The following is a 13,443-nucleotide window of genomic DNA, read 5'->3' as shown; positions in this document are numbered from 1 at the left end:
CCCTGGGCATCACATCTCTCTCTCTCCCCCCCCCCTTCCGTCTCTCTTTTATGTATGTGTGTACACTGTAGCTGTCTTCAGACACATCAGAAGAGGGCACCAGATCCCATTACAGATGGTTGTGAGCCATGATGTGGTTGCTGGGGATTGAACTCAGGAAGAGCAGTCAGTGCTCTTAGCCTCTGAGCCATCTTTCCAGTTCCACAAATTCTTATTTTAAGAAGTCTCTTTTAATTTAAAAAATTAGTTTTTAGTAAATTCAATTTATATGCAATTACTTTTTAAAGTTTACACCCTGCTTTGGATTCTACATAGTCCAATATAAACCTCCATGGAGAATAAACCTGAAAGTTATCATCTTGTGGCAAGTTGGCGACTGGCCTTAAACAGAGCACGTAAGGCAGAGACACTGGTACCTTGAGTAGTGAGTACTGGCAGCTAGCTATCACCAGGCAGAACTGGAACACCCAGATGTCTCTGAAGAAGCCTTGGATGAGAAGGATGGACCCCAAAAAAGCCACAAGAATAGCCAGGACAACGGCTAATATATTCTCCAGGATCTCACGGTTTCTGTAGATGGAAAATTAACAAGCAGGCCTATCATGAGTACAAGAAATTCATCAGACTGAAAAAAGAAGGCATCTCTGTGAGGCCTGCTAGGTTGTACTCAGGATGTCTGGTCTGAAGAACACTTCAGATTATACAGGAACCCCTACCATTTGTGGACATGATACAGCTGTCCTGTGACACTGTGACAGTGTCCTCTACATAGCTGTCCCATGATACTGCAGAAATGTTCTCTAACATAACTATCTTATGATCTCATACCATCTTCTCTGTGAGATATGCTGTAAAATAAGTGGCCAATCTGGATGGCAAATAAAGTTGACATAGGAAAAAGGTTGAAAAGCAGAATCTCAGGGCTGGAGAGGTAGCTCAGTGTTAAGAGCAATATTTTCTATGTTGATGAATCCAATTATCAATCAGCTTTTTATTCATCCTGTTTTTTTGGTGCCAAATCTTGTAAGTTTTCTATAACCTTAGGACAAATCTTTTGTTTCACATAATTTACTGTCTTACGTTCTATATTAACGCTTATGACTGACTGTGATTTAGTTTTTGTGATATGGTCCAAGGTATGGATTCAATTTTTTTTTTTTTTGTATATAGAAATCTGCTATTTTTAGTGCCAAATCTCCACTTCAGTGATTTGCATAGTATTTAAATAACACTTGGGCCTGGAGTATTCTCTTAGAAAAGTTCCTAATGGTAATTGCCGTTAATTTAGGTGGATCTATGATAATTATGTCTTTTAAGGCAGCTGTCCTTTTCATTTGCCTTTTGTCAACATAACGTCACAAAGCTGTTGATATTATTCTTACTGCACTTCAATTCCTGAGGGATTTGTAGTGCCATCAAGCCTCACAGGTCATCCGGTGTCTCCTCATCAGGGAGCTACAGGTTCCTCAATTTCACTGCTGCTCCTAAAGATGCGGCCTCTCGTCCCCTGATTTTCTGTGTTCTTGCTGTGTCCTTGGCTAGGATGAGCGCTTACTTGTCTGGTTTCCTAGTGCAGAAGTCAGTCAGAGACTTGGGGTCTTCCTCACTGGACTTGGGCAAGCATGTGCCTTGGGCAGCTTCTTCACATTGCTTCTGTTTAGGTTGTACTGGTTTCTTGACTGTGCGTTGATAACATTCATATAAACACAGTTTCCACCATTTCTTCCAGTCTTGTCTCTTCTTGTTGTTCCCCAACACATCCATTTTGGTTTGACGCTCTTGCTACTGCTTCACGCTCTGTGGTCCTTCTGACGTGCCTGCAACCACACCCATCTTTTCTACAAAGGGTCATCCCACCTAACAGTTTTTAATGGCAACACTGCAATATTCAACTCTCTAAGTTTGATTTGGGGTGGATTTTTCTATCTTTCATGTCTCCACTTAGTTTTTCAAATAAACAGAATACAGTTCTAATTATTCTAAAATCTGTATCAGCTCACAGTTAACATCCCTACAAATTATAGGTTAGGCTTAATGTATTCCTTTCCCCCTTCCTCACTTTGCAAGGCCAAGCAGATGTCAGTCATCAGTCTTTACTTGTTGGGTGGTATGTACTTCTGGATTTCTATAAATCTCAAATCTGTTATGCTTCTTTGATCCCCTTGGGTCTTGCGCTTATGACTTGTTTAGTAGGTCTGAAGTAGTGTACAGGAGGCTAATGGTGTCACACGTTTAAAGTACAGCCTTCCTAAGCAGTCAACTATTCAGATACATGAGCTAGTCATGGTCTGCTGAGCAGAAGAAAGCCTGCTACATATCTACACTGCTCATCCAACAGCTTCTTTCTATGCTATTCTGTACTATGGACTCCAGGACCCTGGTTTACCACTCTATCCCGAGATTCATACTGAATTTCATGTTCTCCCCCCCTATGTCATAAGACTAGGAACTCGAAACACACAGAGTTGTGGTGACTTAGGGTGTGCACCATCTACCCCTCAGGCTCACTTGTCTTTTACTGAGTCATCTCCAAGGTTTTGTCTACCTCTGTTTGTTTATAGTAAAGGTAAATCTAGTATTGTTCCTACTTGTTGACTGGAAGCAGCTACTGGTCAGCAAGTCTGTAATAACCAAGTATGTCTCCCACTAAGACATTAGTGGTAAAGGGCAGTGTGACAGGCCTCCTCTTCCAGTCCTTATATTTGGGATCATAGCACCTATAACCTTAAGATTATAAAACACTCCATAAACTCTTTTAAGAATCAACACATTAATAATAAAAACATATCCTTATGGAAAAGAGCGTTTAATGGGCTTAAAAGAATTAATGTTTAAAAGCTCCGTTACTGTAAGTCTGCTCTCAAGATGATGAAAATAGAAAGTGTTGTCCAACATGATTTTCAGGTGAAAACATGAATAGCTAATTAGGAAGAATTCAGTTTAAGAATCTTAACTCTTAAAAACCATGCTCCGGTCTTACCTATCAAACAGTGCCAACAGAGTGAGTCTGTCAAAGTTAATGCCAATCCACAGCTGGGGCAGGATCCAAAAGCGGTAATAGTGTTTAACTTTTTGGGCAGCTTCTTCTGTGGGGCCGTAAGTGGCTGCCAAGTCAGGGCTTAGGTCAATGTCCTGCTGCTCCAACAGATCTGTGTCAATGGTCAACAGTCTATTCAACCGAATCTGTGGGAGAGAAAGCTAAAAACATGCTAGAACTGAAAGGGTTAAATACTTCTGAGTTCCTCAGCTTGTAAATTACTTAAGCCCCTAATTCTCTATTTTCCACAAGGAGTGCATTCCTTGTGAAAATTCCAGGATGCCTAGAATCTACAGAAGGTGGCAACAGGAGGCAAAACAAAACAAATTTGATCAACAGACCTTCAGGAAAGGTGTTAAAAGATGTTAATACAGCTGGTGAGGCCAGCAAATGCATTTGCTGTGGGTCACTGGGGGCTTCCCTCTCTGTCATATTTAAGCCCCTTTGCCATTAAGGTATGAATCATACTTCCAATATAAATCTGAGCCCTTAGCTAACTCTCACTTCCCCGGCCAGTCGCATGGTGGGCATTTCTGGTTTTAAGGTCCTCTTGGTGCCAGCAGGCTCCTCACCTGACACTACACAGCAGAGGACAAACTATTTCATAACTTTAACTCTTCTATTCACCAGCTCTACAGCCGCCCTTCCTTCTGTCAAATGTACTGGCCTCGCCGCAGCACAGGGCAGCACACAGCACTCTGCAGTCTCAGGCTTCCTCTACCAGTGAGTGAAAACAATAGTACCATCATCTTTCCACCCTTGCTTTAGCAGGCAAGGTCTTTACTATTCAAAAACACATGGAACAGTCAAGAAAAATTGCTGGTCCTGATGTTTAAATATTGATTGATGCTTCTCTAAACATTTTCTTATCATCTATCCTAGGGTTTCAAAATTCTAGCACTATAGATGTTTTTGGCAAGATAGTCTTTGTTATAGGGGCTGTGCCAAACACTACAGAATGTCTCTTAGCATCCCTCTTCCCTGTCTCCTGCTTACAGTGGCACTCCTCTGGTTGTGTCGAGACACATGTTTCCAGACACAGCCAACTACCCACTGGCTGGAAACCACTTCTCTATGCCTCTTCATACCCCCAGTCTTAAAAGTCTGCTCATGACTCATCTTCTAGAAGCCACTAGACAGAATGCCTCAGACTAAAATCCATCCATGTTGGACTGGTGAGATGGCTCAGTGGGTAAGAGCACCCGACTGCTCTTCTGAAGGTCCGGAGTTCAAATCCCAGCAACCACATGGTGGCTCATAACCATCCGTAGCAAGATCTGATGTCCTCTTCTGGAGTGTCTGAAGATAACTACAGTGTACTTACATATAATAAATAAATAAATCTTTAAAAGAAAAAAAATCCATCCATGTCACTAACAAGGATTCATCCATTTCATGCTTTTCAACTTAAATCATACGCACTGTCACAGCAAAAGCAGTGTTTTAAATCCCCATTCTGTCTCACACAAGTCTCATATAATCATGTTACTGAGCTTTCTCTCAGCACATGCAGTAATCAATAAGTGAGCTAACAGTCAACAGTTTAAAGACAACATCTAATCCTACTATTCAACGTGAGACTGCCCAATAGCACAATAGATGGCTCGGCAGGTTACAGCACTTGTTGCCAAGCCTGGAGACCCAAGTGTGATCTCCAGGACGAACTAACTCCCTTGAGTTGTGTCTGACCTCCACATGTGCATGTGTTCTCATGCACACGCACATAGTCCACACTCAAAATAAACAATTATAATAACGGAGAAACACACAAGAAGAAAAAGTACGTCACAAGCAGATTACACAATGGTAAGTGGCCCTTTTCAGACCTGCAAAACAAATAGGATTTTGACAGCTCCCAACAAAACCAATATTTTGTGATTTCATTAATTTGAGTGATTTTGGGGGGCAGCTATATAAATGAACTTTTCAGACTGAATCTAAAAATGTATCACATTATAAAACATTAAAATGCTTACCATATCATGTGGATAAAATCGAACTGAGGTAGAACTTGATACATGAGAATCCGTGTCACTAAAATAAAATGACAAAGACTTTAGGGAGTAAATAGCTTGCCAAACAGCATTTTGTTTGTCTGGTTGGTTTCTAAGTTCAGTTAACAACTGGACAGTATTTATACTAGCTTCATTCTTCCAAGTAAATACCAAAGAGCAAGCCTTCATTTCCCTAAGCGATGGCCTAGAGCACTGTGATAGCATCTAAGTTCAGCCTGCCTCTCCAGCTGACTCGAACAGGACACACAAACTTAGACTATGATACAAAACAGACTGACATACAGTCATTTGGATTTCAAAACTTGAGGCTCTACTCCGTTCACAGTGCACTGAATTCCTTGGTGGTAACCCCCAGCCCCACTTTTCCATTACCAGCTAACCTTCCACTTAGTAATTTCTGCCAGGGTGGACTCTTGAGATAAGATTAGATCAGCAGTTAACCTGAGTGACTGTAAGTTCCACTGGTATAAAAGGCACTAGAAAAATATGTGAACTGCCAAAGTTACATTAACAGATATGCATAGCCTATTGGGGGAGCGCTAAAATAAGAATCAAACGGCCATTGTGACAAAGTGAACTAATTAGTCATGGATTTCAGAGCAACAATGGGAACTTAATTATTAATTAATAAGGCTATTTTTTTTTAAAGATTTATTTATTATATGTAAGTACACTGTAGCTGTCTTCAGACACTCCAGAAGAGGGCGCCAGATCTTGTTATGGATGGTTGTGAGCCACCATGTGGTTGCTGGGATTTGAACTCAGGACCTTTGGAAGAACAGTCGGGTGCTCTTACCTGCTGAGCCATCTCACCAGCCCAATAAGGCTATTTTTTAGGAAAAAAAATCAATATGCTTTATGCTATAAAAGAGTATATTATTTAAATATCTAATTTATTTGCTTTTTTCTAAAATTTTTATTACCTTACAAATTTCTTCCTAAAAGGAAAAACACAATTATTTAATGGAAGAAAACTAACTTTTGAGTCTAACATAGCTATTTTTTTCCTGTTAAGCTTTTTATATCATATAATATAAAGAGGATATTGAACATCTAGTTAATCTGGAACTGGGCAAACTCTATCCCATCAGCTTTAATGAAAATTTTTACTTAATTTTTAAATACAGAATAACTTACATTTTAAACAGAATACTTTTCCCCACAACAAAACAGAAAAATCAAAACAAACAAAAAACATCCTTAATTCTGCAGAAATGAATGTGTTATGTAAGTATTAAACTTGATTTTCCAAAATAACTTGTATCTCATATGGCAGCTTACAGTTAAGAACAGTTCATTTCATGTCTGAAAATGAGCAAGAGCAGACAGTATGCGCTCCAACAACAAGACAACTCATTTGAACAGGGTGTGTGTAGCCATCCCATGACATATACAATCTTCTAAAACATCACGGTATACAACAGCAGTGTGTATAGTGTTTTTAGCCATTAGAGAAAAATAAGTTTAAAAACAAGAATCTACATCTCAAAAGTTAAACCTTAAACATGTGACGTCTCCACACCTACCAGATATTGGATGCTCTTCTTGCTGCTGGTTCGAAGTTCACCAGTGACATATCACAGCCACCCGTCTCGTAGAGTGTGGAAGAGAATTTACCTAGCAAATGAACACATTTTGACAAGAGTCATCAGGCTAGCCAGGTCTCCGTTATGGCATACTAAACTTCCTAATGTTTTATATTACAAAACTCCTACAACCCATCTTAAAACCACCATCTCCACGCACTTGAGAATGACATGGGTAAAATGGCAGCGTGTGTGATCAGTATTAAAAAAAAGGTGGAGGTTTTAAGTTGGCTCCCTTCTCCTCAACTTAGATAATCATATGGACAGATGATTTAATGTTCCAAAACCACCTTGACATGAGTGGTCCTAGCAAAACTTCTTAAAGTTTGAGACAGTTCAAACTTCACAACAACAAAATGGTTATTTTTATTTTTTTCAGAAGACATGAAAAGTGAAAATGGCTCAAAGGAAGTTAATATTGGTGCTAATTAAACCACTTTTTAAACACCAGTTATATAATGTTTCCACAGGAGTTGTATAAACATTTGGGAGTGACAATTGTTACAACCAAATAGTTTTATAAAATCTAAAGAGATTAAAAATCAAACTAACTAAACACATAAGAATTAAAACCTAGCTCTCAGAGGCTGCGCTCAACCCCATGCCTCTTCCCACAAGACCCTGCTGCAACGCCCTGTAACCCACGACAGCACAGCACTGCCTATGCCCATGGCATTGCCTAGGCCGCAAGGCCTTCCTCCCACCTGACTGTGAAGACACCGCCTAGAATACAACAGTGCCTCTCTATATTTGAAAACAAAAGGAAAAGTAAATAAAATGAATAGAACAAGAAATAATAGCACAAAAGCCCAGTTGTCTTAAAACAAGCTCCACTGTATAAACTAGTTCCTACTAATGGGATTTTAAAACCCAGACCCCACTTGAAATGCCTTCTTGAGGATGTACGGAGGCCTAACTATGATGGGGAGGGCACATAAAGCAATGTACATTTTAAAGAAGCCAGCAAGATAAGGTATATAATTTGGCAACTCCATAGTCTTGTCAAGGGTCTGAGACTTGATGAGGGTTGCTGAGAGGCTGGAATAACTGAGATTCTACAGGTTTTACCTAGGCTGGCCTTGAGCTCCTATCTAGTCAAGGACGGCCTGGGATTTCTGATTTTCTCTTCTCTATGTCCACTGGTGTGTGCCCATACCCAGTTTAAACAGTGCTGGGGCTGCAACCCAGGGCTTTGTGCACACTGGACTAGACTCTGTACTTGCTAGGCCTAAACATGAACAATCTTTAAACAAGTGTTACCTAAAATTGCTTTCACAATTTCATATATACATGTATTATACACGGAGTTCTGATTACTGACACACTCTTAAAGACTTACAGAACATTTTAACTATAATTTAATTTTTAACAGGACTCCATCTCAAATAGTAAACAAGACTGCTTTATTACATTCTATTGGTCACAAGATAAAATATGTAAAACTTTACCAGTGTACTGTGTTTCAGAATAAAATACTAAATTAAGTCAGATAAACAGTTCTATGAAATACTCATTTCAACAGAGACAGAGGAAAATAACTCCCTGCATGCTCAGGAAAGAGCAATACGGTGACAGTGGCACGTTCCAGTATTTTAACTATTAGAGCAAACATAAAAAAAGAAAAATACTCAGTCTGTGTGCTATAGTTTCAGTTTTAAAGTGAACTATAAAGTATATGGATTTCCCAAGACTGATCTCCTGCTTCAGTCAGTCCCAAATAGTTAAAAAAAAAACCGTATCAGTGGCCACAAATGGGACGATAAAGCTGTCAACCTGCTTACTTCCTACTGAAAATTCCCTCAAGTAGAGTAGTGTGAGTTGCAGAAACTGCTATTGGAAAAAAAGTAAATAAGCTCTGTATGTCAAGTTCAACAGGAGGGAACATCTACACTGTGTGTAATGCTCAACAGGAGGGGACGTCTACACTGTATATAATGCTCAACAGGAGGGGATGTCTATAATGTGTGTAATGCTCAACAGGAGGGGACGTCTACAATGTGTGTAATGCTCAACTGGAGGGAACGTCTACATTGTCCCAAGCCAAAATGTGCATGGATCTCAGAATTCTGTTGATTTTGTACTTAAGAGTTCAAATCACTGCAGGATTTCCTGAATATCTAAAATTTACATAGAATTCCAGTAATGTGTTCTGTTCTCCATACATCTACTATAGTCTCTGCACAGGCGTCCCGGGAAGATGCTATCTTTGTAACTTTCAAATGCAACAGTGAAGAACATGAACTCATTTTGGATGCTAGCCTTTATGTGTAGGTATTTAATTTTCAAAATATGGAAATGATTTCATTTTAAACATAAAGAATGAAAATCAACTTTTCTAGAACTTGAAAATTTCAGCATTTTGGTACTTAAATGTGTTACTCTGAATGTGTCTATATAAACCAATGATTTAAAGAGTAATAACATTTAGTTAGGAATATTAAATATATGTAACAGAAAAAAAGGCCTGTTTTTCTTTTTAAAGGAAAAGAGGCCAAAGTCATGAATCTGATAAAAGGGGGGATACATGGAAGAGGCTGGAGGGAGGAAATGGGAAGAACAAAATGATGTAACTAAATTTTAATTAGAAATAGAGTAATAAAATTTAGATATTTAAACAGAAACAAAATATGTCTTAGAAATGAGGCCACCAAATAGGCATATCTCCAATAGTAACATGCCTCTGGGGAAGCTTAGTGTGTCTGCCTCCCCTCCAGAAAGTTTAGGATATGTTCAGGCTCTTAAGAGTAACATGATAACATCACAGCAAACCATGCAAACCACATTCCTGGTGCCTTTCTAGCTTTCTGCGCAGCAACACTCCCTGCTCTATCTTTGCACAGAGCACTTGATAGCATGCTGCTAGTGCTTCACTCCGTTCACAAGACAAACATATCAGGGAAAACACACTAAAGATACATAGCTTAAGGTTTCAGTGAAAAACTTATTAACATTTCAATGCATTAATTTGATAATCCAGCAAAGAAAGATCTATCCCCCAAACTACAAGAGAATGGTACATACTACCAATGTTTATAACAATTGAAATATTCAAATCCAAACTCTAAACTCGAAATGTTCCTATGACTCCATTTAATATATAGCACTTTAAAACTGTCAAATTGCACATGCTCTCTTAAGGAAGGGACATAAGCAGGAGGAAAGCAAACACTCATGCAGTCTGCCTTCTCCACTTCAACTCTGACTATAAACAAATCCGGAATCAACTGCCAGCTCATAATTAACCATGTCTGAAAGGGCCAGCCTGAGTCAGGAAGGAAAGCAGACACTACAACTGCCATTTCTGATCTGTAAAAATGATACCATCCACAAGGCAATTTCTAAGAACAAAAGAAAAGTTAATGCATCTGGCACTTGTCATCAATGAATAATGCTACTGCCAACAAAAACTCAATTGGTTAATCATATACCATCCTTTCTGAGTAGGAAAGTTTTACAGCAACCTTAGGGCAGGGTGTGAGTCACAAACAACAGAGACCTAATGTCTAAGGACTAAAGTCAGAAATGGCAGAGCAGATGCTCTAGACAGCATTGGTGTGACGCTTCCAGACATGGGGCAGTAAGGGAGCTCTCCAACTTCTTCCATCTGTAGGACACTCACCACAAGGTGCACAGCACGCCGAGCACTGTAAGCACAGACTCTTTCCTTCAAAACCCCTAGATATCCTTGCTGCTCCCTTTGCTCGCCTGCATGTTCTGGAAGGAGGAGGCTACTAGGGCAGATCTCTTCAATCCTCCAGGGACCAACAACGAAGGAGCAGTTTTATTTTCCTGAACCCTTCTCCTTAGAGTTTAAGCGTACTTATCCTCCTGGGTCCTCCAAGTCTGAGGCTGATGTGGGTCTTACTGGAGCCTCCTGCTTAGGAAGCATTACTCTTCGGGCAGAAAAGGGCTTTAGGAGCTGAGATGCATGGAGGGTAGTTATCTAAGTGGTTTCAGAAGACTTTTGGGAGAATCTTGAACAGTAAGTACTAAAACTTACTTCTGGTCCATTAAGTACCATGCTCCATCTCGCCATGACTATTACATCTTCAAGAGAGAAGGCTTTATGATCAGCTCTGACCTACTGGACAGCATCTCCTTATTACCATGAATGGTGATTCTCAAGTCTCCAAGGTAACCGGAGTTTTCACCCAGACAGAAATGGCTCACTGTACTTCAGACTAATGGACTTGTTTCTCCTCATACCAGGAGTCAACAAATTTTCTCTATGAGGAACCAGATAATAAACATCTCAGGCTTTGTAGTCCTGATATGCTACTGACAGAACACAGTCCAAGAATGGAGCTGTTCAAAGAGAACTCTGTGCTTGTGAGAAAACTCCAAGAAAACAAGGCAAGAGTTTAGTGACTTCAGTTTCTTCAAAGACAAAGGGTGTGCTTTCCTGGACCTCCCAGATGGATCAGCTTATTGAAGATTATTCATGACAACTAGGTACTGTTATTTGTTTATATACCTTTAAGAAAAAAAATAAACATGTTTTTGCCCTGTGTGTGGCTTGCCTGTCATGTGCAGCTTGCCCTGGTGATTAATTGTAGGCCGTATTCGTCTGACTCCTCTTAACTCTGAGAGTTAAATGTTGAGTTGGCTACTGCATGAGACGTTAGTTGTCTCATTTTCAGGCTCTTCTCCCAGGTCACACTGCCATAAACACTCTTAGGATGTTCAGGTCTGTCATTGTCAAGTCAACACAAAACACATTTTTTCCTTATTATTTACAAAATTAAGTGTCAAGCTGGACCAAGCCCACAGGTTGTGGTCTGCTAACCTGTGCTCTACCTAGACCCAGTCTCAGGCTTCTAAAACCTTTTAAACTTAATTCTTTTTAAAAGGTTTCATTCTCAGTTAGGATGTATGTGTGTGTGCTGTATGTGGGCTTGACCGCTCAAGTGAAGTGCTTGCAAAGGCCAGAAGAGGGCATCAGATCCCCTGAGGCTGGAGTTAGAGACAGCTGTAAGCCACCACATGGGTGCTGTAAACCAAACCGGCATGCTCTGTAAGAACAGTTAAGTTTTCTTAAGCTGAGCAGTCTTTCCAGCCCATCCTCCTGGAAAGAGCAATGCTGTGACAGGGCTTTAGGAGGGTGACAAAGAAGGCAGATGTGAGAAGCGGGTTGAAAGGGGCCTGTGGGGGACACTGGACTGCACAGAGACCTAGCTGATGGGCTTTACTGAAAAGGCCCTGTGCCCGGTCCCGACTTGTCTCATTTCCCAGTTAGGGTCTGCTCTTGCTCCTCGATACCCAGGTCAGCTGACATCTGCAAGGGACACACACAAGCTCAAACTGCTCTTGTGTCATCACCTACTCAGGGATTAGTTCAGAGGGGCAAGTACTCTGGTGGCATTTAGGACATATTGAGTGGTCAAGTAAACTAAAAGGCACGCTATGTAATAGGAGAAAACACCTGCAGCTTGACAAGTGAGTTATATTCAAATATCAAGAGATCCTTATCCCCAAATACTAAGAGGACCAACAATCTAGTTTTAAAAGATGAGACAATCATGAGATGCCTATCACCTATAGTCACAAGAGAACCCCACGTTTCAGCCAGTTAAGATGCCATCGGGGTTAAAATCATAAAGGTCAACAACAGCAAGACACTGGCAAGGATGCAGAACTGATTTGTTGCTATTGGTGCTGCTGCTGGTGTGTGTGGTGTAGCTACAGGACATTGTCTTGCTATGTTACTCTCTGCCTTATTCCTTTGATATAGAGACCCTCACTGAACCAGGAACTAGGCTAGCAACTACCCCCCCAGTGACCATCCTGTCTCTGCCTCACACAGTACTGGGGTTACATGTGCATGGGGCCCCATTTAGCTTTTTACATGGGCGCTGGGGATTTGAACTCAGGTCCTTGTGCTTACACAGCAAATGATCTTACCACCTAGTCATCTCCCTAGTTCTAATCTAAAAGTAACAGAGTTGAAATAGGTTCAGTGGTTGTATTCAAGCCATACTCAGAACCCCTAGTTCAATCCCTAACATCACAAAACAGAGAACCAGTTCACATATTCGTTTACAATATCCATAAACTAGAAATTACCCAAGTGCCCATCAATAGGTAAGTAGATAAGCCATACACAATACACTCGCTCCCACAGTACTTCAATGAGTAGTCTCAAGAACAAACCAATACAACAAGATGGACCCAAGAGATGCCTCATGGAGAACTCAGCTCAAGAGGCCACACACATGGCCCACTGTATCTGATCCAGAAGAGGGATGACTTCAGTGACAGAGAACAGAGAAATATCTGGAATTGCAGTGGGAACTTACGTTGAGCAGGAAACTGCCAGAAAACAATGGGGAACAATGGCTCATGCAGAACCCAAGGGGCTATACACCTGGAGCCATCCCCTAGTTTTTGCCTTGTTACTGACAAAAAGCACCACCCTACTACAGCCTGCAATGTTTTTATCCTTAGATTTCAGGGCTCAAGTGACCGTCTCATAATAAGTAGCCAGACTACAGGTGTCTACCAGCATGCCTATGTGAACTTGTTTTTTTAAAAGCTTGATTAGCCTAATGCTAACCAGTTTTTTAGAGCTCAAAAAGAAAAGAAAAAGAAAAATGGGACACATTTTAACTCTTCTTTTACAAAGCTACTTAGAACAAGTGAGGATTAAAGGCGTCGCCACTCATGAAGTGTCAGCTTGCTCGTGCCTGCACAGCACCTAGCATGGTACTTAGTGGAGCTGGTGGATGCCAAATGTATGTGTACATGTGTCCTGGAGCACACTGTACTGGTGTATAAGGGCAGCTTCCACACTGTACTGGTGTATAAG

General features: G+C 40.6%; 1 protein-coding gene across 7 annotated transcripts in view; it reads right to left on the bottom strand.

The window, feature by feature from the left end:
• Pcnx1 (pecanex 1) overlaps positions 1–13,443 on the bottom strand; it is a 146,538-nt gene that overhangs the window by 49,538 nt on the left and 83,557 nt on the right. For 4 of the 7 annotated variants that reach the window (XM_021202606.1, XM_029541144.1, XM_029541146.1 and 1 more), the window contains 4 exons: positions 6,579–6,669; positions 5,014–5,071; positions 2,981–3,198; positions 417–570 (listed from right to left, as the gene is read on the bottom strand). In XM_021202606.1, coding sequence (XP_021058265.1) covers positions 417–570; positions 2,981–3,198; positions 5,014–5,071; positions 6,579–6,669 — 521 coding nt within the window. The remainder of the gene's footprint in view (positions 1–416; positions 571–2,980; positions 3,199–5,013; positions 5,072–6,578; positions 6,670–13,443) is intronic. The other 3 variants (XM_029541145.1, XM_021202607.2, XM_029541147.1) reach the window with 1 other exon arrangement.

Source organism: Mus pahari, chromosome 7, assembly GCF_900095145.1.
Source record: "Mus pahari chromosome 7, PAHARI_EIJ_v1.1, whole genome shotgun sequence".
Taxonomy (NCBI): domain Eukaryota; kingdom Metazoa; phylum Chordata; class Mammalia; order Rodentia; family Muridae; genus Mus; species Mus pahari.
The sequence above is the reverse complement of the archived record's forward strand: the minus strand, read 5'-3'. Positions and strand labels throughout refer to the sequence as shown.